The 24,493-nt window shown below is 44.3% G+C and overlaps 1 protein-coding gene across 3 annotated transcripts in view; it reads right to left on the bottom strand.

The window, feature by feature from the left end:
- The window catches only part of LOC141157235 (probable ATP-dependent RNA helicase DDX60), a 233,263-nt gene that overhangs the window by 114,172 nt on the left and 94,598 nt on the right, over positions 1-24,493 (bottom strand). For 2 of the 3 annotated variants that reach the window (XM_073644250.1, XM_073644263.1), the window contains 5 exons: positions 18,841-19,007; positions 14,442-14,588; positions 12,209-12,358; positions 4,184-4,303; positions 2,242-2,337 (listed from right to left, as the gene is read on the bottom strand). In XM_073644250.1, the coding sequence (XP_073500351.1) occupies positions 2,242-2,337; positions 4,184-4,303; positions 12,209-12,358; positions 14,442-14,588; positions 18,841-19,007 (680 nt within the window). The remainder of the gene's footprint in view (positions 1-2,241; positions 2,338-4,183; positions 4,304-12,208; positions 12,359-14,441; positions 14,589-18,840; positions 19,008-24,493) is intronic. The other variant, XM_073644254.1, reaches the window with a different exon arrangement.

The raw sequence follows: 24,493 nt of genomic DNA, 5'->3' as shown, positions 1-24,493 counted from the left end.
CCACTCCAACACCTTGACTTTTTCCCTCTTGAACCAGGCCTTGGTTTTCTTAGCTGTGTGCTTTGGGTCGTTGTCTTGTTGGAAGATGAAATTACGACCCATCTTAAGATCCTTGATGGAGGAGCGGAGGTTCTTGGCCAAAATCTCCAGGTAGGCCGTGCTATCCATCTTCCCATGGATGCGGACCAGATGGCCAGGCCCCTTGGCTGAGAAACAGCCCCACAGCATGATGCTGCCACCACCATGCTTGACTGTAGGGATGGTATTCTTGGGGTCGTATGCAGTGCCATCCAGTCTCCAAACGTCACGTGTGTGGTTGGCACCAAAGATCTCGATCTTGGTCTCATCAGACCATAGAACCTTGAACCAGTCTGTCTCAGAGTCCTCCAAGTGATCATGAGCAAACTGTAGACGAGCCTTGACATGACGCTTTGAAAGTAAAGGTACCATACAGGCTTGTCTGGAACGGAGACCATTGCGGTGGAGTACGTTACTTATGGTATTGACTGAAACCAATGTCCCCACTGCCATGAGATCTTCCCGGAGCTCCTTCCTTGTTGTCCTTGGGTTAGCCTTGACTCTTCGGACAAGCCTGGCCTCGGCACGGGAGGACACTTTCAAAGGCTGTCCAGGCCGTGGAAGGCTAACAGTAGTTCCATAAGCCTTCCACTTATGGATGATGCTCCCAACAGTGGAGACAGGTAGGCCCAACTCCTTGGAAAGGGTTTTGTACCCCTTGCCAGCCTTGTGACCCTCCACGATCTTGTCTCTGATGGCCTTGGAATGCTCCTTTGTCTTTCCCATGTTGACCATGTCTGAGTGCTGTTCACAAGTTTGGGGAGGGTCTTAAATAGTCAGAAAAGGCTGGCAAAAGAGATCTTTAATCCACACATGTGAAGCTCATTATTCTTGGTGCCTGAACTACTTCTTAATACTTTTGGGGGACCAAACAGAATTCTTGTGGTTTGAGGGGTTGAATAATAAATGACACTCTGAATTAACTTTTAACGTTTTAAAAAAAAAAAAAAAAAAATGCTGCAGTGCATTTCCCACTTCCAGGCTGATCTACAGTACAAATGTCACAATGCCAAGTTAATTCCGCATGTGTCAACCAGCTAAATCTGCAGGGGGTTGAATACTACTTGTAGGCACTGCATATACTTTTGTAGTTTATGTAATGGGCTCTCTTTATTACATTTTTTTCACTTCAACAGTTTGGTTGCAGTAGAGTACATTATTAATACATTTTGTTTATCACTGAATCCTGAGACCAATAAAACAAAAAACTTTTAATGGCATGATTTTGGGGTAAATGCCGTATATTGTATTGAAAAGCGTTTAACTATTGGGGCTACTAAAAAAAAGTTTTTTTCTTTTTGGCTTTCATTTTCTCGGCATTCACAAAGATATATGGATGACAAGTTTATTCTGTGAATTATTACTATTACAGAGATACCAAATTTATATAGGTTTTTTATGTTTTACAATTTTTGCACCCTAAAACAATTTTTTTAAATCATATACGTCAGAGCCACATCATTAACTACCTCAACTATGAAGTGGTCATACTAGTTATCCTTGTGTTAAACACTGTTAACAATGTATAAATAACAATGTGCTAAAACTGCTGTTTTGGTTCATTCCACCTCACAACAAAACTGAATAAGAAATCACACCAATGAAAAATAAAAATTCTTCCCAAAAAGCCCTTACACAGTTCCTTCAATTAAAAATATATACATATAATATAGAAACGCAAAAAGTTTATGTACTTCACTCGCATTTCCCACAGAGTTCATCACCCAGGATCCAGGATGTCTTCAGAGGAGGCAGCGATGCAAGAAACTAGTGAGTAACAGCTCCTGATAACTTCCTGTTCCAGGAGAGGCGATGGACGCTGCAAGGAAGTGAGTGCAGCCCCAGCCTCCTGTGATGTCCTGCTTGAGACACTTTTCAAACAAAACATCACAGGAAGTGAAGTTAAAAAAAAACATTTAGGGATCAGCTAGATAGGGAGAAGTGTAGTGTATTGTGTAATAAAGCCAATTACAAAATTGATCAGGGTGTAAGGAAAATTATTGAGAACATACATGTTAGGTGCCGGACCACTCCTTTAAGCTGTGACTGATATTGTAGCTCATCCTCTTTAAAGATCAGACACACACACAAGAATGACACCAATTTGGGAGAAGAGGACCCATTTTTGTAACTCTAGGCAATCCATTTAAGACTACTACATACCTCATCAAATATAACATATTTGATTCTATTCACCCAGTCTTGTCGATGTGGAGACAATAGAAGAATTTCAAAACACTGTGGCACAGTGACCAGAACCTGTTATGAAACAATGAATAACATGAAGCTCAAAACCAAAACTGGACCCTGTATATTTCTACTTGAAAATACAGTTTGACAAACATTTTCCAGTGCAACGTGCATGTCAGACTCAATCTATATGGTCTATGTTTAATATTGGTGTCTTATGGCAAAGTAGCCTTTGAAGCTCCAGAACCAATTGCTCCAACTTGTAGATTTGCTGACCTTATATGTGGCTTCTCCAATGATATTATGCCACTAAAACTATGAGAAACAAATGGTAAAAATATAAATAGACACATCTTGTACACACTAAGACCTATAAATCACACAATACTAAATTTATTGTTGAAGCATCAAATAAATTCAATCAGTTGACAAAGCCCATTATTCCTCAACATATTTCTGAAGGAAATTGCACCTGTTATTTGGTATAAAATGCACCAAAAATAGGTGAATTTCAGGTTAGACATGTTTATAAACTATTTGTGCCAGAAAAAAACAGTATTTCTTAACAGTTTGTTTCTGAAAACTTGCAAGTGGGCGTGACTTAAAGAGTGTCCACGCTGCAAACATATCGATGACTAATTTTTTGAGAATATGTGGTGCAAAAAGCAAAAAATTTATACTACTTCCCAACTGGTGATATTTGACATGTTTAGCATAACTTTACCATTTAAACTGGCTAAGCATCCAAGTAATAGTTATTTAAGTTATACTGAACAAAATTCACTGGACAAATATAACAATAATGTGTTTTCTTTAGCCATTGTTGACATATTTCTGACTTTAAAGACTTTACAGTAATATAAACATTTAATACAGCAGCTTTTTGTGCAAAGGTAAAGCATTTGCCTTCCATATCACAGGCTGTGGGGTTGAATCCTGGCATTGACCTTAAAGAGAAACCGTTGTTTTCATTTTTGTTTCATCAATCAATAGCACACTTGCGAATAAGAAACTTGGTAAAATATCTTAGCAGAGAAATCTGCTTCTTTCTCCTCCTGGAATGATCAGTCATTTTCAAAACTCTCAATTCAGTCATTAGTTAGATAGGAGATGAAGATGATTAGTTGGTACTGATGAGATTCTATGTAGAGGGGAGAAGGGAAGAGTTCTGCCTCTAGCTTCTTCCTCCTCCTTTCTCCCCTCTACATAGAATCTTGTCTGTAGCAGCTGCCATCTCCTATTTCATTAATGTAATGATCTGTCTTCACTTAATACAGATTTTACCAGTGAATTGATAATTTTGATAATGATTGATCAGTCCAGAAGGAGAAAGAAGCAGATTTTTCTGATAAGATATAATACAAAGTTGCTTATTTTCATGTGTACTATTGATTTATGAATTAAAAATTAAAATGACGGTTACTCTTTAAGTTCACGTCTTATAGAAAAAAATGTTCAAACAAAGATGAGGTTAAAAGTGTGTGGTTCACAGCTGCTTTGCCTTACAAATAAAGTCAAGCAAAGCCTGGTTACCCAAAAATCTGATGTTATAAAGAAAGTTTGGTTAGGGAGAGTAAATCAAACCCTGAGGAAAAGACTTCCAAAACACTGTAGAAGACATGTTCTAGAGACAAATTCTAAACAAAATTAATTTGTACAAAACTATCTAAGTCCCAGTATAGAAAAAAATAAATTTTGGCAACTAGTTATAAGGCATCCATTGTTACCAATACAAATCAGCTTACAAAAAGTAATGACACAACTAGCAATGAATAAGCCAAAATGAAAGACACATTAGTGATCTTTAACAACAAAGCAAATAGCTGTGAGTTTCAAGCTTCTACCTTAGGCCACAACCCCACACATATTTTACCCCATGGCCTATCATATATAAATAAGAATAAAACATACGTACCTGGCTGTTTAGGGCATCAGTGCGATAATCTCGAGTGAAAACCCCGCACAGCACAATTCCATTTGGTAGATCTTTGTTGAATTGACTCATAACAGTTGCTACAACTTGATTTACCAGAGCCTATATGGGACAAATGTATTGCATAAAGGTAATAGCGTATTATATGGAACCCTATAATTGATACATGTAATTTATACAGTTAGAATAATATAACATAAATTCAGAATTAACAGATCTTGAAAATTTGTTATATTCTGTTATAATAATGTGGCAGATTTACTAATACGGTCTCATATATACCGTATTTTTCGGACTATAAGACGCACTTTTTTCCTGCAAAATTTTGGAGGAAAATGGGGGGTGCGTCTTATAGTCCGAATGTTGCTGGGGGGGGTATATATATAGACTACTGTTCAAAAGTTTGGGGTCACCCAGACAATTTTGTGTTTTCCATGAAAACTCATACTTTTATTTATCAAAGGAGTTGCAAAATGATTAGAAAATATAGTCCAGACATTGACGAGGTTAGAAATAATGATTTTTATTTGAAAGAATAATTTTTTCCTTCAAACTTTGCTTTCGTCAAAGAATGCTCCCTTTGCAGCAATTCCAGCATTGCAGACCTTTGGCATTCTAGCTGTTAATTTGCTGAGGTAATCTTGAGAAATTTCACCCCATGCTTCCTGAAGTACCTGCCACAAGTTGGATTGGCTTGATGGGCACTTTTTGCGTACCATACGGTCAAGCTGCTCCCACAACAGCTCAGTGGGGTTGAGATCTGGTGACTGAGCTGGCCACTCCATTACAGATAGAATACCAGCTGCCTGCTTCTTCCCTAAATAGTTCATGCATAATTTGGAGGTGTGCTTTAGGTCATTGTCCTGTTGTAGGATGAAATTGGCTCCAATCAAGAGCTGTCCACAGGGTATGGTATGGCATTAAAAATAGAGTGATAGCTTTCCTTATTCAAAATCCCAATTACCTTGTACAAATCTCCCACTTTACCAGCACCAAAGCAACCCCAGACCATTACATTACTTCCACCATGCTTGACAGATGGCGTCAGGCATTTTTCCAGCATCTTTTCAGTTGTTCTGAGTCTCACAAATGTTCTTCTGTTTGATCCAAACACCTCAAACTTTGATTCGTCTGCACATAAAACTTTTGTTCAATCTTCCTCTGTCCAATGTCTGTTCTTTTGCCCATATTAATCTTTTCCTTTTATTAGCCAGTCTCAGATATAGCTTTTTCTTTGCCACTTTGCCCTGAAGGCCAGCATCCCGGAGTCTCCTCTTCACTGTAGACCTTGACACTGGCGTTTTGCGTGTACTATTTAATGAAGCTGCCACTTGAGTAGCTGTGAGGCATCGATTTCTCAAACTAGAGACTCTAATGTACTTGTCTTGTTGCTCAGTTGTGCAGCGGGGCCTCCCACTGCTCTTTCTACTCTGGTTAGAGCCTGTTTGTGCTCTCCTCTGAAGGGAGTAGTACACACCGTTGTAGGAAATCTTCAGTTTCTTGGCAATTTCTCGCATGGAATAGCCTTCATTTCTAAGACCAAGAATAGACTGTCGAGTTTCACATGAAAGTTCTCTTTTTCTGGCCATTTTGAGAGTTTCACAGAACAAACAAATGTAATGCTCCAGATTCTCAACTAGCTCAAAGGAAGGTCAATTTTATAGCTTCTCAAATCAGCCAAACCGTTTTCAGCTGGGGTAACATACTTGTGCAAGGGTTTTCTAAACATCCATTAGCCTTCTTACACAGTTAGAAAACACAATGTACCATTAAAACACTGGAGAGGTGGTTGTTGGAAATGGGCCTCTATACACCTATGTAGATATTGCAATAAAAACAAGAAGTTTGCAGCTAGAATAGTCATTTACCACATTAACAATGTATAGAGAATATTTCTGATTCATTTAATGTTAGCTTCATTGAAAAAAAATGTGCTTTTCTTTCAAAAATAATGAAATTTCTAAATGACCCCAAACTTTTGAATGATAGTGTATATATATATACAGCCTACACTGTCCCAGCTGCTAAAGAAAATGAATATTCACTGCTCCCCACGCCCATAGGCATGGGGAGCACTAAATATTCATGCTCCTTAATAGCGGCACATAGTGTATCAGCAGGGCAGCTCCTGCTGCTGCCGGGCGATCCCGTGTGCCCGCTAGTAAAGGACATGAATATTCACCCCCTCTCCACGCCCATGGGAGTGGAGAGGGGTGAATATTCATGTCCTTTAATAGCGGGCACACACGATCGCCCAGCAGCTGCAGGAGCCGCGCTGCGTCTACGCTGTGTGCCGGCTATTAAGGAGCATAAAGTCACTGCTCCCCGCGCACACAGTCCCGGCATGGGGAGCAGTGACTTCGAGCAGCTGATCTCTCCTTGCGCGGCTCACGTGGAGAGATCAGTGCAGGCAGCAGAACGGGACGCAGCGCTGGAGGAGAGAGAAGAGAGGTGAGTAGGAGTGTTTATTTTTTTATTTGCAGCGTGATGATGGGGATTAGAGGGACCATGCATACCAGGATAAGGATTAGGGGGCCATGCATACCAGGGTAAGGATGAGGGGGTCATACATAGCAGGATAAGAATGAGGGGGGCCATACATACCAGGATAAGAATGAGGGGGCCATACATACCAGGATAAGGATGAGGGGGATCATACATACCAGTATAAGGATGAGGGGGATCATACATACCAGTATAAGGATGAGGGGGATCATACATACCATTATAAGGATGAGGGAGATCATACATACCAGTATAAGGATCAGGGGGCCATGCATACTAGGGTAAGGATGAGCGGGCCATACATACCAGGATAAGAATGAGGGGGCCATACATGCCAGGATAAGAATGAGGAGGCCATACATACCAGGATAAGGATGAGGGGGATCATACATACTAGTATAAGGATGAGGGTACCATGCATACCAGGATAATGATGAGGGGGCCATGCATACCAGGATAAGGATGAGGGGGCCATGCATACCAGGATAAAGATGAGGGGTGCCATGCATACCAGAATAGGGATGAGGGGTGCCATGCATACCAGGACAGGGATGAGGGGTGCCATGCATACCCGGATAGGGATGAGGGGTGCCATGCATACCAGGATAGGGATGAGGGGTGCCATGCATACCAGGATAGGGATGAGGGGTGCCATGCATACCAGGATGGGGATGAGGGGTGCCATGCATACCAGGATAGGGGATGAGGGGTGCCATGCATACCAGGATAGGGATGAGGGGTGCCATGCATAATAGGATAAGGATGAGGGGTACCATGCATATCAGGATGGAGGGGTGCCATGCATATCAGGATGGAGGGGTGCCATGCATACCAGGATGGCGATGGGGGCCACGTATAATAAGAAGGGGGGCATATCTACCAGGATGGGGGATATCATCAGAATTGGGGGACATGACCCCTATACCAGTGTCAGCAGCAGACCCGCTCCCCCTTAACTGTGCATCGTGACCACATTTTTTGCTTACATTTTTTTTTCTGTTTTCCTCCTCTAAAACCTTGGTGTGTCTTATAGTCCGGCGTGTCTTATAGTCCGAAAAATACGGTAGTTAGTGTAAACAGGCTAGGCAGTCCAAAAATCCACCAAATCTATATTAGTGGCTTATGATGGATGATACATTTAGCACATCTTTTGTTTAACTCTACACCACCCCTTGGCTCACTTTCCAACACATTTTTGTACATTAATGTTGGCGCACATTGTCAATTTACCAATCCCTTTCTAGCTAAGTCTACCTTCTAAGAGGGCCAGTGCTATTGTGGGTGTGTACCCGAATCGACACTGTGACGGCACGCTCATTCAATGTCAGTGCGCAGGCACGCAAAATGATATCCGTTCACTCTCAACTTCAGAGACAGGTCTGTCTCTATAAGATACCGGTTTTATTATGCAAATAAGAAGGCGTGATGGTACACCAAAACATAGGCCACACCAGGGGTGCACCGTAGCGTCCTCATTTTTATATCAACTAAAAGTTGATTTTTAATAAAATATTAAGTTACACTATAAATGCCTAGTATGAATTTAAATGGTTAATTGCCATTTTGAGGGTGATTCCCTTTAAGGGCATATGCATTGAGGAGAGGAAAAAAATACTGAATCTTATTGCTGAGGTAACAATTACAGAATAATTTAAAAAGAAAGTCCCAATTAGTAATTTCCTGTTCCAACTCAGAGTTTTTGACAGACTGTTTTTTTTTCTTGAAGCATGGACTTAACTAGTGATAACCAAGCTTATTCGAAATTTCTTGAAGAGAGTGTGACAGAGTCACTGGTGTTATATGTGAGGGGAGGTATGTGTCACTATGGCTGTTAGCCTGTGTGAACTGAACCTATGTAGCGCCGGCGTCCCTGCCCTCTGCTAGGCAGGGACGCTGTTCCCCTCACCTCTCTGCTCCGTGCCCGGCGTCCTCCTCCCGCTCTGCTGGCAGCGCGCGCTCCTTCCCGGCCACTGTGCTTAGGGCGCGCACGCTCTCCCTCCCTCTTAAAGGGGCCGCGCGCGCCGTCCTAAGGAGTCCCCGGCCAATGGCCGGAGGACTTCACCATATATAAGGCACCTCCTCCAAAATGGAGGTGCCCGAGCAATGTTGTTGCACTGTTCACTACTCTGCTTCAGCCCTCAGGTCCCGTTGCCAGTTACCTGCCAGATTCCTGCCAGCTTGCTGTCTTTTCCTGCCTGATTATCTGCTACCTGCCTGCTAGTCTGAGGTCCGACGGTCTGCCTTACTACTCCTGTCAGTCTGTCTAAGGACCAGCCTGTCCGCTCACCTGGGAGCGCACTTCTGCCACCTGTCTGCTTGCCTGAGGTCCGACGGTCTGCCTTCCAACTCCTGTCAGTCTGTCTATGGACCAGCTTGCCTGCTCACCTGGGAGCACACATCTGCTACCTGCCTGCTAGCCTACCTGGAGGCTGTGACCACCTGCCTGTCCAGTGACTCCTGACCGCTCACCTGGGAGCGCTCATCTGCTGCCTGTCTACTAGCCTACCTGGAGGCTCTGCCGTCACGTGCTGTGACCACCCGCCTGTCCAGAGACTTCTGCCCGCTCACCTGGGAGCGCTCATCTGCTGCCTGTCTGTTGGTCTTCCTAGAGGCTCTGCCGTCACATGCTGTGACCACCCGTTCATCCAGAGACTCTCGCCTGCTCACCTGGGAGCTCACGTCTATCATCAGCCGCCACAGGTCGTACCAACCCTTTACCCAGAGACTGCCCCGGTCACTTGCCGTGACCATCTGCCCGTTCATCCAGAGACTGCCCCGGTCACTTGCCGTGACCATCTGCCCGTTCATTCAGAGACTGCCCCGGTCACTTGCCGTGACCATCTGCCCGTTCACTCAGAGACTGTTCCGGTCACCTGCTGTGACTTCCTGCCCGTCTTCCCTGGTCGCCACCCGCTCCCTTACAAGGACCGCCCCCTTGTATAGTAGCTCAGAGGTTCCGCCTCCCAGACCCGTTACAACCTATAACTTTTCTCTAGCATGTTATGTGTTGGGAGTGTAATCACCATTGTGAAGGGTGTGGTTTTCTGTGAATGGCATAAAGAACTGGTGGGAAGTCATTCAGGGTGTGGCTGAGCTAGGTTAAGTGTTCAGTCACTATTTTTTTTCTGTTGTTGTGTGTGTCTGGAGAGGCAAGGTCTCCAGACTGGAAAGCCATAGCTCAGGAGAAGCTTAAGGCTATGCTACAACCTGTGTGGGCGAATCCCACAGTCCCATGGACTGTGCTATCGTTTACCTTTTATTTGGCTGTTATACCTGGAAGGCCGTGTTTATTTTACTGAACCTGCAGTGCTTATGCCGCTACAATAAACCTACAGAGGAAACCGTGTCCTGAATCTACTTCTGGAAGCAGCCGAGTGAGTCGTCTTACCACAAGAGGTAGAGAGATAAGCTTTGCCAGACAGAGCCTTGTCTTGGACCAATGTTTCATTTCCAACATAAACTGTGTGGATAGCTTTTCTGTATTGGTGTTAGTGAAAGCTTGGCTTTTTTACATGTAAATGATGTTTCATTCAGCTGAATTATTGTAGTTCTGTCTGCTTTGTGGTGGATTTTCTATTTTCAAGGCATATTCCTTTACACTTTCTATCGTGACACTTTGATGTTTTCTTTGATCTACCTATATATTTCTTTATTAGCTTCCCCACTTTTATACACAGCTTAATGGGAACAACCAAGATCTTTTCCACACTCTGTGAGATCTCCACCCTAAAGGTTTTTAGTAAGGGTACAGCCAGATGATGTGGCTGACTGATGAAGTCAAAGTTCCACCCACCACGGTGGTCGATCCCCGCACAATTTTCCTTCACAAACATGCGACCATTGACCCATTGTATGTGTGAGAAGGTTGAGCATATGACGCGCCCCTGGGCCTGTGCTGAGTGTAGCGTTGCACACGCGGGAGCCTACCCGGTGCCGGATCTGATAGGGGTAGTAGTTTCGTGGCGGTGACCCGGTCCGTGCCCAGGGAGTCAAGCTGTGTGGCTGAGTATATAAGCAGTAGATGTAGGACGACTACGCCACCCGTTGAATGCAGCTATGGAGCTGCCGCTGCAGGGCAGACCGCTGAGGCCGGTGGAAGGATGGTGCAGCGTGGATGGTATAACCCCCAACGGGAGGGGTATGGCCTCAGGGCAGCCGACGTGGATGATGGGGGTAGCAGGAACCACTCAGAGACGATGCGGTGTAGTTCAGGGTCTTTACTGGTGATAAAGATAGACCCTCCCGGAGTACTGGCTAGCGATCGGGGCCTGGTCAGTCTTTGAGCAGATGGGATCTCCCCTGGCCAGGCGGAGTTGTAGGCCTCCCCAACTAATTGTACTCTTCTGGCTACCTTGCTAGAGGCGGGTAAAAGTAGCCCACGTCCCTGAGTGTACCGTGTGGTGCTCACCCGTATGGCCGGTGACTCGGGGCCTTCTAGTGGCTTCCGCTCCACGACGGCGGTGCTGGTCCCACGCGTGTGACCGTGCCTTCGGGTTTCTTGGCCAGAGGACCTGAAATCCCCTGCCGGGCGGTTTCTGCTGCTGGGTCTGGGTTAATCCCCACAGCCTCGGACTCCGGGTCCGGTGGTAACTCTTCAATCAGGGCGAGCTCTTCAGCTGCCAGCCCCTGATTTCTTTTTGCACTGCTCCCACAGAGCTCCTGATCTTTCTTTCCTATGCTGCTCCTCTTCTTCTCTCTACTCTTCTCTCTAACCCTGCCTCAGCCCCAGCTTTATATAGGGGAAGTTCTTCCCCTCCCAGGACTGGGCAGGAGGTGTGGCATGCATAGGATTCCTGACCAAGAGACCTCCCACCTGCTCTCAGACATAATATCTCTATTACTGTGGAGACCAGACCCCTGGGGTGCCACACATATCCTAAACCTTTCAGTTCATTTAAAGGGTTGTCCACTACTTGGACAACACCTTCTTAAATACTATATTCTCCAGTGTAAAATAAAAATAACAAATATTCATCTCCTCAACTGGTGCCATTTTAGTGATGTTGGCACCAGGCCTCCCAGTGTTTGTGTGATGATGTTATGCGACATTAGCACTGCAGCCAATCAGTGGTGGTTGATGGGCTGATTTACTCACACACCCTTCGAATGAACCTCAGATGTCTAAAGGAAGTGAGAACTGCAGCCCATTCGCAGTCACTGATTAGCTGCAGGGCTCATGTGACATAATATCATCATGTGAGCCCTGGAAGGTGGGAGGGGAGTAACACCTGTAAAATCTATTAGAACTACCTTTTAGTTATCGACTATTTTGCATTTTTAGGCTTGTAATTTAGTTCTCTATAAAAAATACCAAAATATGTCAATTATACAATTTTTCCAACAGTAAGTGATTCCATATTTTTTTTCTAATTGATTTGTGAATGGGCTACAAAGTGAAAAGACTGAGTGAACATTCTTCCATCATTTTTGCCACAGGTTGTACAAAAGCTGCTTTACAACACTGCTGAATTATTTTATGTTTCTAAAAAACTACAGTCTTACCTTAGTGGGAGCAACATAAACCACAACAGCTTCATTACTTTGTTTTAAAACTTTCTCCATACAATAATAAGATGCATATGTTTTTCCTGATGATGTTGGCGCTACGATTACTGCAGATTCATTGTTATCAACCGCATCAAGAAGTTCTCTCTGCAAAAAGAAAGATAGCCTCATTTTAGAGTGCAGCCAGACGGCAGTAAAAATCGGACCAGGATCGGTCTTCAGTGTACGGACTGGCCGGAGGCTCTCCCGACCCGAGCGTGACAGCTGCATAGAAATAAGTGAAGCTGTCATGGTCAGGTTGGGAGAGCTGCCGGCAAGTCTGTGCACTGTGGTCCAATCTCGGTCCGATACTTACGGCCGTGTAACTGTGCCCTTAGATAGCTAAATGGATTACAAAAATCCCTACATGACCAGAGTCTAAAAATATGAGATTTAAATACGATGGGCTCCTCCAAAATGGTGTATCCATATAGCTCTTTGTAATACACAGAGTATATAATGACTGTGTAATGGCTGTGTCTGTGTATGGAACATGGTCTGATCTTACCATATCTCCTGGGCAGGGGAGGAAGCAAAAGAGTATACAGACAGGACAGCAGGGGATCACAGATGATTCTTTCTTTGAAGTAAACATTGTTTAAAAACAGGCAGTGAAATTTTTAACCTCACAAAAAGAATCATTTGTGATCCCCTGCTGTAATGTCTGTATACTCTTTTGCTTCCTCCCCTGCCCAGGAGATGTGGTATGATCAGACCATGTTCCTTTACGGTCAGACACAGCCATTACACAGTACACAGCAGGGGCACATTTATAAGATTATCTCCGCACAGGAACATTTTATTTAAACACATCCAATTGTGGAAATCATTATTATTACAAGATCTATTGATTAAAATGAACTTTTGTTTGTGGGAAAACCTCTTTAAGGCTGAGTTCACACGATGCGTATTTAATGCGTTTCCGCGGCGTTTTTGCAGTTGCGTAAACGCCGCGGAAACGCATTAAAAACGCATGGTAGAAGGGCAGCAATGTTCCCCAATTGAAATCCGCATGTGCTGTGCCCATGATGCGGATTTTTCCGCAGCGTAAACGCTGCGCTCAAAAATCCGCAGCATGTCAATTAATTTTGCGTAAACGCGGCGTTTTCGCCGCCATTGACTTGCATTAGAACGCGCCAGTTCCGCAAGACTGCATTTGTACTTGCGTTATTGGCGCGTTCTAATGTGCGGATGGTACCCGAGTGTGGAGAAGATGAGAGTCTCATCCACACCCAGGTACCATTAAAAAGGCTGTAAAACAAGAATAAAATAAAAAATAAATGTATTCTTACCTTCTGTCGGCCCGCGCACGGCTCCTGCTTGGTTCCCGGCACTTGCAGTGAGTTGTAGGACCTGCGCTGACGTCAGAGTCATGTGACGGGTCACGTGACGCTGACGTCGGCAGGTCTTTCAATTCAAAGTTGCCGGCGAGGGAGAACGGAGTGAGCGGGACACCGGGGGCCATCAGAGGGTTAAGTATACATGTATTTTTTATTTTTTGACATTCACACACTATATAAATCCATGCAGTTTGCATGGATTTGTATAGTGTGACCAAGTTGTCAAGCACTTTCCAAGTGATGCTAAAATCGCTTGGGAAGCGCTTGTCAACCAGCATGCGGAAATGAAAGTGAAGAACGCTTCACTTCCGCTTGTCCCTGGCAGGAAACCGCATGTACAATCCACATGCATTTTTTCCTGCCAGGGAGATGCAGAAATGCTCAGGAAAAAATCCTGAGCATTTCTGCATCGTGTGCACATACCCTAAGGCTATGTGCCCACGTTGCATTTATGAAGCAGAAAATTTCTGCTGCATAAATGCAAGTCCCCTCCCGGAAAAACGCATGCGGAATTCCGCACGCGTTTATCGCGCTTTTTTCGCGCGTTTTTCACGCGTTTTCCACATGCGGAATTGCCTTGCGTTTTTTATGCATTGGACAAAGGCAATTCTGCATGCGGAAACGCAAAATTAAATGACATGCTGCGGATTTTTGAACGCGGCATAAACGCTGCGGAAAAATCCGCAGCATGTGCATAGAAGTTGCGGAAACCCATTGGGGATCATGGGGTGCGGGTTACCAAGCATTTTACAAGCGTTTCCGCTGCGGAAATTCCACATCAAAAACGCTTGTAAAACGCTACGTGGGCACACAGCCTAAGTGTTATTCCTATTTATATTTGTGTAACTTACCTGCCATGTGTCTGGAATGAAATGCTGCACTCGTGGGTCTGGATCACTTCTTTCATCCCTCAGCAAATGTGGTCCCATATACTGAAGCTGGAATCGAACTGAACCAACTCCAACTGCATACCTCTCCTCTTCTTTATGGCTGGGTAACTTAAAAAATATAAAAAATATATAATCTTATTTCCAATTCTTTTATATTTGTACTGTAAACATTTTTTTGGATCAAATATCTAAGCTGCCTTCATCTTTGCTGCCTTGCAGAGCGCAGGTCATGTTATTAGATATCAGATTCCCATTCTTTCAGATGATTATGTAGTTTTTGACCCTGATTCCAGCAATGTATCATTTACTGGGCTGCATTTTGCAGTTGTGTTAAAATCACTGTTTCTCTGCTGCAGATCTGCCAGTTCTCTGAATGATGAGCTCTGTATAACTCCGCCCTCACCACTGATTGGCAGGTTTCTGTGTACACTGATCAGTGGTGGTGGAGGGGTTACACAGAACAGGAGGACTACATAGCATGTGACAGCCAGTCCTCTACTGATAATCTCTTGGTGATAAAACACTGATTTTATTGAAACAACTGCACATATTCTAGAAAGTGTGACATCACTGAAATCAGGATCTCTGCCCCTGCATTATGCTGCTATCAGAATACATAGCAAAAACTTTCTGAGAGATTCCCTTTAAAGAAAACCTGTTACCAGATCAAAAGAAGCCAGTTTTTGCTCTATTTTATTCCCACTGCACCACTATGTCATTTTTTGTCTTTTTAAATTCTGCCTTTCGGGTCAATGAGTCATTTTATTTAGTGTTATATTTTACATTTTTTACAAGGGGGCGTGGCTCACAGATTCTCAAAGAGCGTGTATTTAAACTGCTCTGTATTATGGAATACCATCTATATATATAATCGTCTAATTCTGTCTGTTTGTCTAGAACGGAAATCCCGCGTCGCTGATTGGTTGCGCCAGCCGCCCGCGACCAATTAGCGACAGGCACAGTCCGGCCGCGAATTGGTGCGGGATTTGAACCACGCTTTGCTGATTGGTCGCGCCCGGCCGGCTGCGACCAATCAGCGATATTGGCGCGGCTGCTTTAAATTAACCCCCCAATGTATCCCCCCGGGGCCCCTAATGAATTTCGTAAATACCACATGTTGTCAATACTGCCTGTGCGCGGCGCTATCGCTGACCGCGCACAGGCAGCACGTGACCCCAGGCTGCAGCCGGCTCTTGCTTCCTCTTACATCACGACTATTTGCGGCTGCAGCCAGGGGTCTCCTGTTCCGCATTCCACGGTGAGCGACGGGTTGTGAGCGGGGTTATCCCCCATCGTGTTACACCCGGCATCCACCACGCGCTCTCTCAATGAATGAGTGCGCGGTGGATGCCGGGTGTGACGCGATGGGGGATAACCCCGCCCACAACCTGTCACTCACCGTGGAAAGCAGAACAGGAGACCCCCGGCTGCAGCCGCAAATAGTCGTGATGTAAGCGGAAGCAAGAGCCGGCTGCAGCCGGGGTAAACATGCTGCCTGTGCGCGGTCAGCGATAGAGCCACGCACAGGCAGTATTGACAACATGAGGTATTTACGAAATTCATTAGGGGCCCCAGGGGGATACATTGGGGGGTTAATTTAAAGTAGTGGACAACCACTTTAAACCTCGCTTCGCTGATTGGTCGCCCAGCCGGCCGCGACCAATCAGAGATATTGGCGCGGAATTTAACCCCCAGTCACAGTGCAACATAGTTCAGTCACGTTTACTGAACAAGTTCTGTCAGTCACAGCGCCACGTAGTTCACTCACGTTTACTGAACAAGTTCTGTCAGTCACAGTGCCATGTAGTTCACTCACGTTTACTGGACAAGTTCTGTCAGTCACAGTGCCACGTAGTTCACTCACGTTTACTGGACAAGTTGTGTCAGTCACAGTGCCACGTAGTTCACTCACGTTTACTGGACAAGTTCTGTCAGTCACAGTGCCACGTAGTTCACTCACATTTACTGGACAAGTTGTTCTGTCAGTCACAGTGCCACGTAGTTCAGTCACGTTTACTGAACAAGTTCTGTCAGTCACAGCGCCACGTAGTTCACTCACGTTTACTGAACAAGTTCTGTCAGTCACAGTGCCACGTAGTTCACTCACGTTTACTGGACAAGTTCTGTCAGTCACAGTGCCACGTAGTTCACTCACGTTTACTGAACAAGTTCTGTCAGTCACAGTGCCATGTAGTTCACTCACGTTTACTGGACAAGTTGTTCTGTCAGTCACAGTGCCACGTAGTTCACTCACGTTTACTGGACAAGTTGTTCTGTCAGTCACAGTGCCACGTAGTTCACTCACGTTTACTGAACAAGTTCTGTCAGTCACAGTGCCACGTAGTTCACTCACGTTTACTGAACAAGTTCTGTCAGTCACAGTGCCACGTAGTTCACTCACGTTTACTGGACAAGTTGTTCTGTCAGTCACAGTGCCACGTAGTTCACTCACGTTTACTGGACAAGTTCTGTCAGTCACAGTGCCACGTAGTTCACTCACGTTTACTGAACACGTTTTGTCAGTCACAGTGCCATGTAGTTCAGTCACATTTACTGAACACGTTCTGCCAGTCACAGCGCGCTGAACAGATACTTTTTACTGCATGTTATCACGATTTACGCTTCCTGTCTTCCAATGGGTCGTAAGCGAAAATACGCCAATGAGGATGACAGAATAAACTACATACATATTCTAGAATACCCGATGCGTTAAAATCGGGCCACCATCTAGTAAAATAAAAGATACAAAGGTACAGATATCTGTAACCGTATGGCTTTTTTTTTCAAGAACACCCACAACAACCACCCGAAAAAATGTAAAAAAAAAACCACAAAAACCCGCTCAAAAAAACAGCATGCTCAGAAGCAGAGGGAATAAAATAAAACTAAAAACTGTCCACTTTTGATCTGGTGACAGGTCCTCCTTAAAGGGAATCTGTCACCCCCTGGGCGATATCAGACCTATACTATGGCCATACAGGTGATAGAAAAGTAAATCTATACATACCTGTATGGCCCATAGTAGAGGTCTGATTGCAGAGAAATCTGGTTAAGTCTGTTTTCCAGAGGCTTGGCCAGGGGACGCCAAGCAAACCCCTCCTATCTGCTTACTATTCCCATAAATCGCCACCTCTGTGCTAAATTACCATATTCCCCCCCTCCCCTGCACGTCACAGGGCCCTGTGACAGGCCCTATGACGTGCCCTGCTCTGCCTCACCTCCAGCTCATAGTAAGCAGATAGAAGGGGCTTGCTTGGCATCCCCCCAATGCCAAGCCTCTGGAAAACAGACTTTATAAAACAAGATTTCTCTTCAATCAGACCTCTGCTATGGGCCATACAGGTATGTATAGATTTACTTTTCTATAACCTGTATGCCCATAGTAGAGGTCTGATATCGCCCAGGGGGGTGACACATTCCCTTTAAATGGCTGCATGTACTGTACATGCAAATTGCCATTTCAGAGTAAAAGAGGACCTGAGCTCTATAGCGCCACCTGTTGGAAGCAGCAATCCTACAAGTCACAATCGACCCTTTAACGAGTTGTGCAATATGACTTAGGATAAAAGCCAAATCAGAATCTCAGTTTGCAGACATGGTGTTTCGGGCTGTTGGCCCTCGTCAGTGCAAAGTATGAGAACTGATTTGGCTAGATGAGAGGCTCTGGACTGAGGTCTAAGGGGTAACGTCCATGGACAGAGACAATGGAGAAGATGGAGAAATTAAGTTCTCTGTCTTCTCCGCACCTATGAGAGAATTGCATCACAGCAACATGCCACTCAGATAAAACTTTGACAGAGTTTGAGATGAGTGTCATAAGCCTAAAAGAACAATTAAGAAATAATGCATCCAAAAAAGCATAAACACCCTTTATAGGAAACAAAGTCTAAGACGACATTTAAGAAAACGTACCCTCTAACTATTTATTGGTTTGGTGTGAAATTAAATTCATGTCATCAATTTCCCTCAACTATAGGATGTGTAGAAAGTGAGCACACCACACAAACAATAGATGTTATATGGTCATAAAACTGACACTGATGTGGAGTAAATCACAAACTTTTAGCGATATCATCTACTGCTAGAAGCTAAATTCGTGTTCCAAAAATAGAAAAATACTAACATTTGAGAGCCCTCAGTGGTTGATACCTTTTACTGTCGAACAGAAAAGATGGCCCATTATTACCATTTTTTCATTTAGCCATCAAAAACATATCAACCACTGAGGACTCTCAAATTTTAATCTACTGGCTAACACAGTACAAAGATATATTTTTTCTGTTGCAAAAATATTTTGAAATACCCATTACTGTAGATATAATGCTTGTTGTGATATAATAGACAATAGACTAACATATACCTTGGATGGCCTTAATGAACAGGCCAGGCTGTCAAAACCAAGTTGACTGAGATAAGTAGCTATCCGGTGTTGATCGTCCTTTTGTAATAAATCCTGGTAACCATTCATGATTGCTTGAATTGTTTTCATAATTTCCACAACAATATTTATGTCTCTTTGATCTTTAGCTGAAATATTAAATAAAAATATCAACAAAAAATGCCATAAAAAGGAAAACCAGTGGCTGAAAAACGTATGGAGAAAATGAAGAGATGGAAAAAAAAATTGTAATTACGAAACAAAACGTGACCCCTTTGGTATGTATTTTGTGTTGTAAACTGGAAACTTACAAAAATAAGCTTCCTACTGTAACAATTCAGTATCTATAAGATGCCTACCAGTGTGCCTGCCATCCAGCATAAGAGGGAATTGATGGAAAACCTACCTACTGTATATGTTAAAGTCAAGTTTATGCCAATATAATGATAGGCATAGTAGTATGGAAAGTCCTACAAAATCAAAATATATATTTTCTCTTTTTTAAAGAGTATTTGTCATTTTATATACTATTTAATGAATCAATAATGCAAATGAAAATAAGAAACTTTGTCATATATCTTGTCAGAGAAATCTTCTTTCTCTCCTTCTGCACTGATTTTATCCTCTCAATTCGAGAGTAAATCTGTAAAATCTGAATTCAGTATTTAGTACTACTACTACTACTACTATTCAGTAGTTTCATATTACCTAGAGGAGATGTCATAAGATTCTTTGGAGAGGAGGGGGAGAGGAAGGAGCTAGAAGCAGACGCAGATATTTTGCTGCAAGTTCTCCTGAAATGACAATTTAACTTTTTTTTTACCAAAGATTTTAATGGGTTGTCCGGTCAAAAGTGATAAGTCTGCAGTCACTTTGTGTGACTGCAGACTTATTAATCACCCCCAGCGCAGGCACTGTGCACTGCAGGGATTTGCCCGTTTCAGACCCGGTAATGGAGGGTATGCATGTGTTATACATACCCCCGGCCGGTCGGCGCTGCCGTGCTGCATACACTTGTATGAAGCAAGGCCACGCCCCGTCTAGTGATGCAGCCAGTGGGCGCACCCGACTAGAAGGCGCGGTCTCGCTCAATACAAGGGTATGGAAAACGAGGCCTCTCCCACTGGCCGGGGGTATGTAAAACTCATACATACCCTCCGGTCCCGGATCTGAAACCGGCGAATCCCCGCAGCACACAGTGCGTGCGCTGGGAAGATTCATAAGTCTGCAGTCACACAGAGTAACTGCAGACCTATCATGTTTGACCGGACAACCCCTTTAAAGTGTAAGGCCATGGCCCCACTATCAGTATTCGGTCAGTATTTTTTCTCAGGAGTGGGAGCCAAAACCAGGTGAGGAACAATCAGAAAAAAGGTATAATAGAAACAAGTGCACCAATTCTGCATTTATCACCCACTCCTGATTTTGGCTCCCACTCCTGAGTAAAAATACTGACTGATAGTGGGGCCGTGGCCCACGATGCAGAAATGAAGCAGAAAATTTCTGCAGCGTTTCTGCATGGTCTTGGCAGTCAAAAATTCTTGCGGATTTTACACGCGTTTTTGACCCGTTTTTGCAGCGTTTTTACATGCGGATTTGACTTGCATTTTTCAAGTCCACTGGAACCTCAAATGCGCATGCAGAAACGCACAAATAATGGACATGCTGCGGATTTTTCCGCAAGGAAAATCCGCTGCGGAAAAATCCGCAGCATGGGCACAGAACATGCAGATTTTCATTGGTGATCATGGGGCACAGATTACCAAGCGTTTTTAAAGCGTTTCTGCTGCGGAAATTCCGCATCAAAAACGCTTGAAAAAGGCATCGTGGGCACATACCCTAACTGTCATTTCAGGAGAACTTGCAACAGAATGACTGTTTGCCTCTAGCTCTTCCTCCTTCTCCCCTCTCCATAGAATCTTATGAGTAGCAGCTGCCATTTCCTATCTCAGTATTGGGAAAATCTGTCTTCACTGAATACAGATTTTCCAATGTGTTAAGAGCGTAAGATCAGTCCAGGAGGAGAAAGAAGCAGATTTCTCTGATAAGATATATTACAAAGTTATTCACTTTCATGTGTTCTATTGATTTATGAAATAAAAAAATAAAATGACGGATACTCTTACTTGGACATGGTACATGTTATGATGGTTATTTTTAATTTATGAACATGTGAAACCAGTTTATCGAAAACCAATGACCTTCTATGATCTTTTAAATGCCCCTAATCCAAATTTTCAAGTTGGTCTATAATACAGCTCCATGTAGATGTTAGCAATAATGAGGAAATGATAAACGGTTTTTGTGCAATTATTACCTTGCTCCAAATGTTTTATGCTATAACTGTATTATGAGTCCTCCATAGCTACACCCGTGAGACTAATACCTTATTCACATAGTTTTTATCATCCACATGCTGTTTGTGCACACAGACTCATGTAAGTTAATGTGACTATACACACATGGCTTTTTTAATGGATTCATTTGTCTTTAGCAAGAAAACCTTACCATTCAAATCTGATAGATACTGTTAAAAATGGATGGCACACAGAAGTCATCATTGTGCCTTCCATTTTTAATACTTCTAGGGGATAAGGACATGACCGTGTACGGCCAACCCGGGTTCCACCGTTTAACCTGTTCCTCCCATTTTCCAGCACTCACCTTTTCCCACAAATAAAAACACTGCACCTGTAATTTCTTTGGATAAATTTGGCCACAGCGGCCATTTTATTAACAAACATTAACATATTAACAGTGTTATAAATAAATAAGAAGGCAGGGTTCTTGGAGATAAAAATTAGATCTGGCATAAATTAAACCGAACTGGAAGCACCATATTACCCTCAGCCATCCATCACCAGCTCAAGGGCACCAAAAGCTCCCAGGGTAAAACCCCGTCCAGAGCCCAAAAACCAAATGCCAGATCACCCCGCTCAATTAACCAATTGGCTGTAATTTTAACCAAATTATTCCCACCGACACTTCTGTGCCAACTCCAAGAACCCCACCCCCCGCCACAAACGAACAGCCCTGACCACCTCAGGCTCGTGAGTGCCCCAAAAAACCGCCAAAACCCTCTCATTCTCCTCCTGTATAGCCAATGCCCACAAATTGGTACCAATGTCATTCAAATGTACACCATCCTTTGCCCAAAAATTTCCAACTCCCGCCTCGAGTTCAAAATGTCGAACGCTTACTCCCCCGTTCCTTGACACAAAGGCTGATATGGCTCTATTTAACCTCACTCTCGCCCTATTAATCCCCTTCAAAGATCTAGCCTCCCTCCACCTTTTTTTTTTTTTTTTTGGGCACAATGTCAGACCAGACCGTCAACACCACAGGAAAGGATGTCCATAACCTTAAAAATTAAATCGAATGTCCCTCATCAGTTCCCTGACCGGGCGAACCCCAAAGTCATTCCCCCCCATATGCACCACCAAAATATCCCGCGTCCGAACCAAACGGGCTGCCTTATGAAATTCAGGCAGCACCCTTCTCCATACCATGCCTCTGGAGACGAGCCACCGAACCACAACTTGCTCTCTCCTAAAACCCAACTGCCTACCGTCTGGCCTCCAGTCCGCTTGCATCACCCCCAGTGGATGAAGGAATGTCCCAGAATCCACGCTAACAATGGGACACCATCTGCAACAAACAACCACAATGTATTCAATACTTAACAAGATGAAAACAACCTCAGCCCCCGGTACCTAATGCCGCACAAAGGACAAATAACGATCAGAACTCCACCTCCCTATCCGCTTTGTCACATCCTTGCCTAAGCCCAAGCCATTGGCTTCTGACGCCGCGCCAATTCTAAAAGAATGTGACCCATACACCTCCGGGCGAAGGTCCCAACTCCCGAACTCCTTTCTTAAATACTGCTATTTAAGAAAAGTCCCCATTTTCATGACATAATAAGGAACCCACTCGCCCAGGCCAAAATTGCCAGTCTACTTGGTGCCACCGATTCAGACAATCTCAGCGCACCAAAAAACGCTAACGAAAAGGCTAACCTAAACAATGTAGCTTCACGACTGAACAACAAGTTTCGTCTAACACTAAACCCAAACGTTCCAAGATGTTAAAAGTCACCGGTCTTCTTTTATCCAGCACCTTATCTCCTCTCCTAAAGCCCCTAAGTGCTTGCTACACTAAAAAGGACTTTGTAACATCTCTTATCCCCACTTTTGAAACAGACCATCCAATCTCCGCTGCCCTACCTACAAGAAAGAACACCGCCATCTCCCTATCACCAACATTCTCCACCAAACCCCACTGCATTATCCAACTTTTCCATACTCGCCACGATGCCTCGTATGAGGACCAGGTCTGCCTCGTAATGGACTCTCGTATTAAACGTCCCCACTCCTCCATAACCAGCTGCCACAAATGTGAAGGGCATTCCTGTCCCACGTCCTCTGCCTCTGGTGCTAGCGCCCGAAAAACGATCCCACTGAAAACGAGACAAGGCATCTGCGATGGAATTTTTACACCAGCACCTCCTGCAGCATCTGTAAAAAAATCTCACAATCACGACTGCTCAAAAACTCGTGCTGAATTAACGACCTGCCGTTATAATTTTCCAAAAAACATTTTCCAAACGTTCAAATCCTCCTTGTGATCCTTATTTAAACGAATGAAATGATGGGGCGCGCGCACTCCTGCTGTCGCCCTTGCCAACCTGCGACAAAATATCCTGCCCATTGGCATAATGCTTGTATTGCAGCAGCTTGCTAGCATTACTGTAAATGGTCCAGGATGTGTTTACCGGACCATGTACCTTCCCCTTTAACTGACTGGTCACATGACCGTGACATCACACAGGTCCTGATGCACACAGTTAAGGTCCTGTCAGTATGGGTGTATGTGAGCACAGGATATATAAACCCGGCTTAATTTGAGACAGGTGTGTTTGGTGTGGGGCCTGTGCTCCGTGTGTGTGGGACACCTTTTGTGAGAGGCTTGGGGAGGCCGAGAGTGAAGCCTGGCAGCCTGAAAGGCCGAGCCCGGATCCTGTGCGTGGATGCCAGTGGCCTTTGAGGGAGAGCCGGCTTGTTGAGGAACCCTGAAAGGCGCAGGCTGGATGTCAAGTGTGGAAGACATACCAGTAGCCTACGAGGGGACGACGGCTAGAGACCCCTACCTGGGAAGCCACAAAGCCACAGTGGTGGCCAGCGTAATGGACTGAGACAGCTAAACCCGGCAAAGGTAATACCCTGTGCTATATGGACATTGTGATATGAACATTGCTATTTTTACCTTGCCGTAAGCTGTAACCTGGAGCAAGTGGGCCTGTGTGCCACTTGGCTCATGAACATTGTGTTAATGTGTGTCGGCGTGCCACGGAGTTGGACCCGGCGAACTGTGGCTTATGAAGTAATAAACTGCAGCATTGTGAGAAAATACGTAAAGACATTGCACGTGTGCATTGATTGACGCAGCGAAGCGAGTAACCCCAGTATGATGACTAGCGCTGCCTTACAGCTGCATGCGAAATTCAAACGACCTAGCAGGGATTGTAGCTCCTTCAGCGTCACCTTACGCAACCTGCTGACTCTATCGACCTCCTGCTTGAGCAAACTCAATTTATCATCAGGTAACCGACACTCCATCCTCTCCGTATCAATTA

Source organism: Phyllobates terribilis, unplaced genomic scaffold, assembly GCF_046119375.1.
Source record: "Phyllobates terribilis strain yellow unplaced genomic scaffold, ASM4611937v1 Scaffold_1__5_contigs__length_1240528914, whole genome shotgun sequence".
NCBI classification, from domain to species: Eukaryota; Metazoa; Chordata; class Amphibia; order Anura; family Dendrobatidae; genus Phyllobates; species Phyllobates terribilis.
The sequence above is the reverse complement of the archived record's forward strand: the minus strand, read 5'-3'. Positions and strand labels throughout refer to the sequence as shown.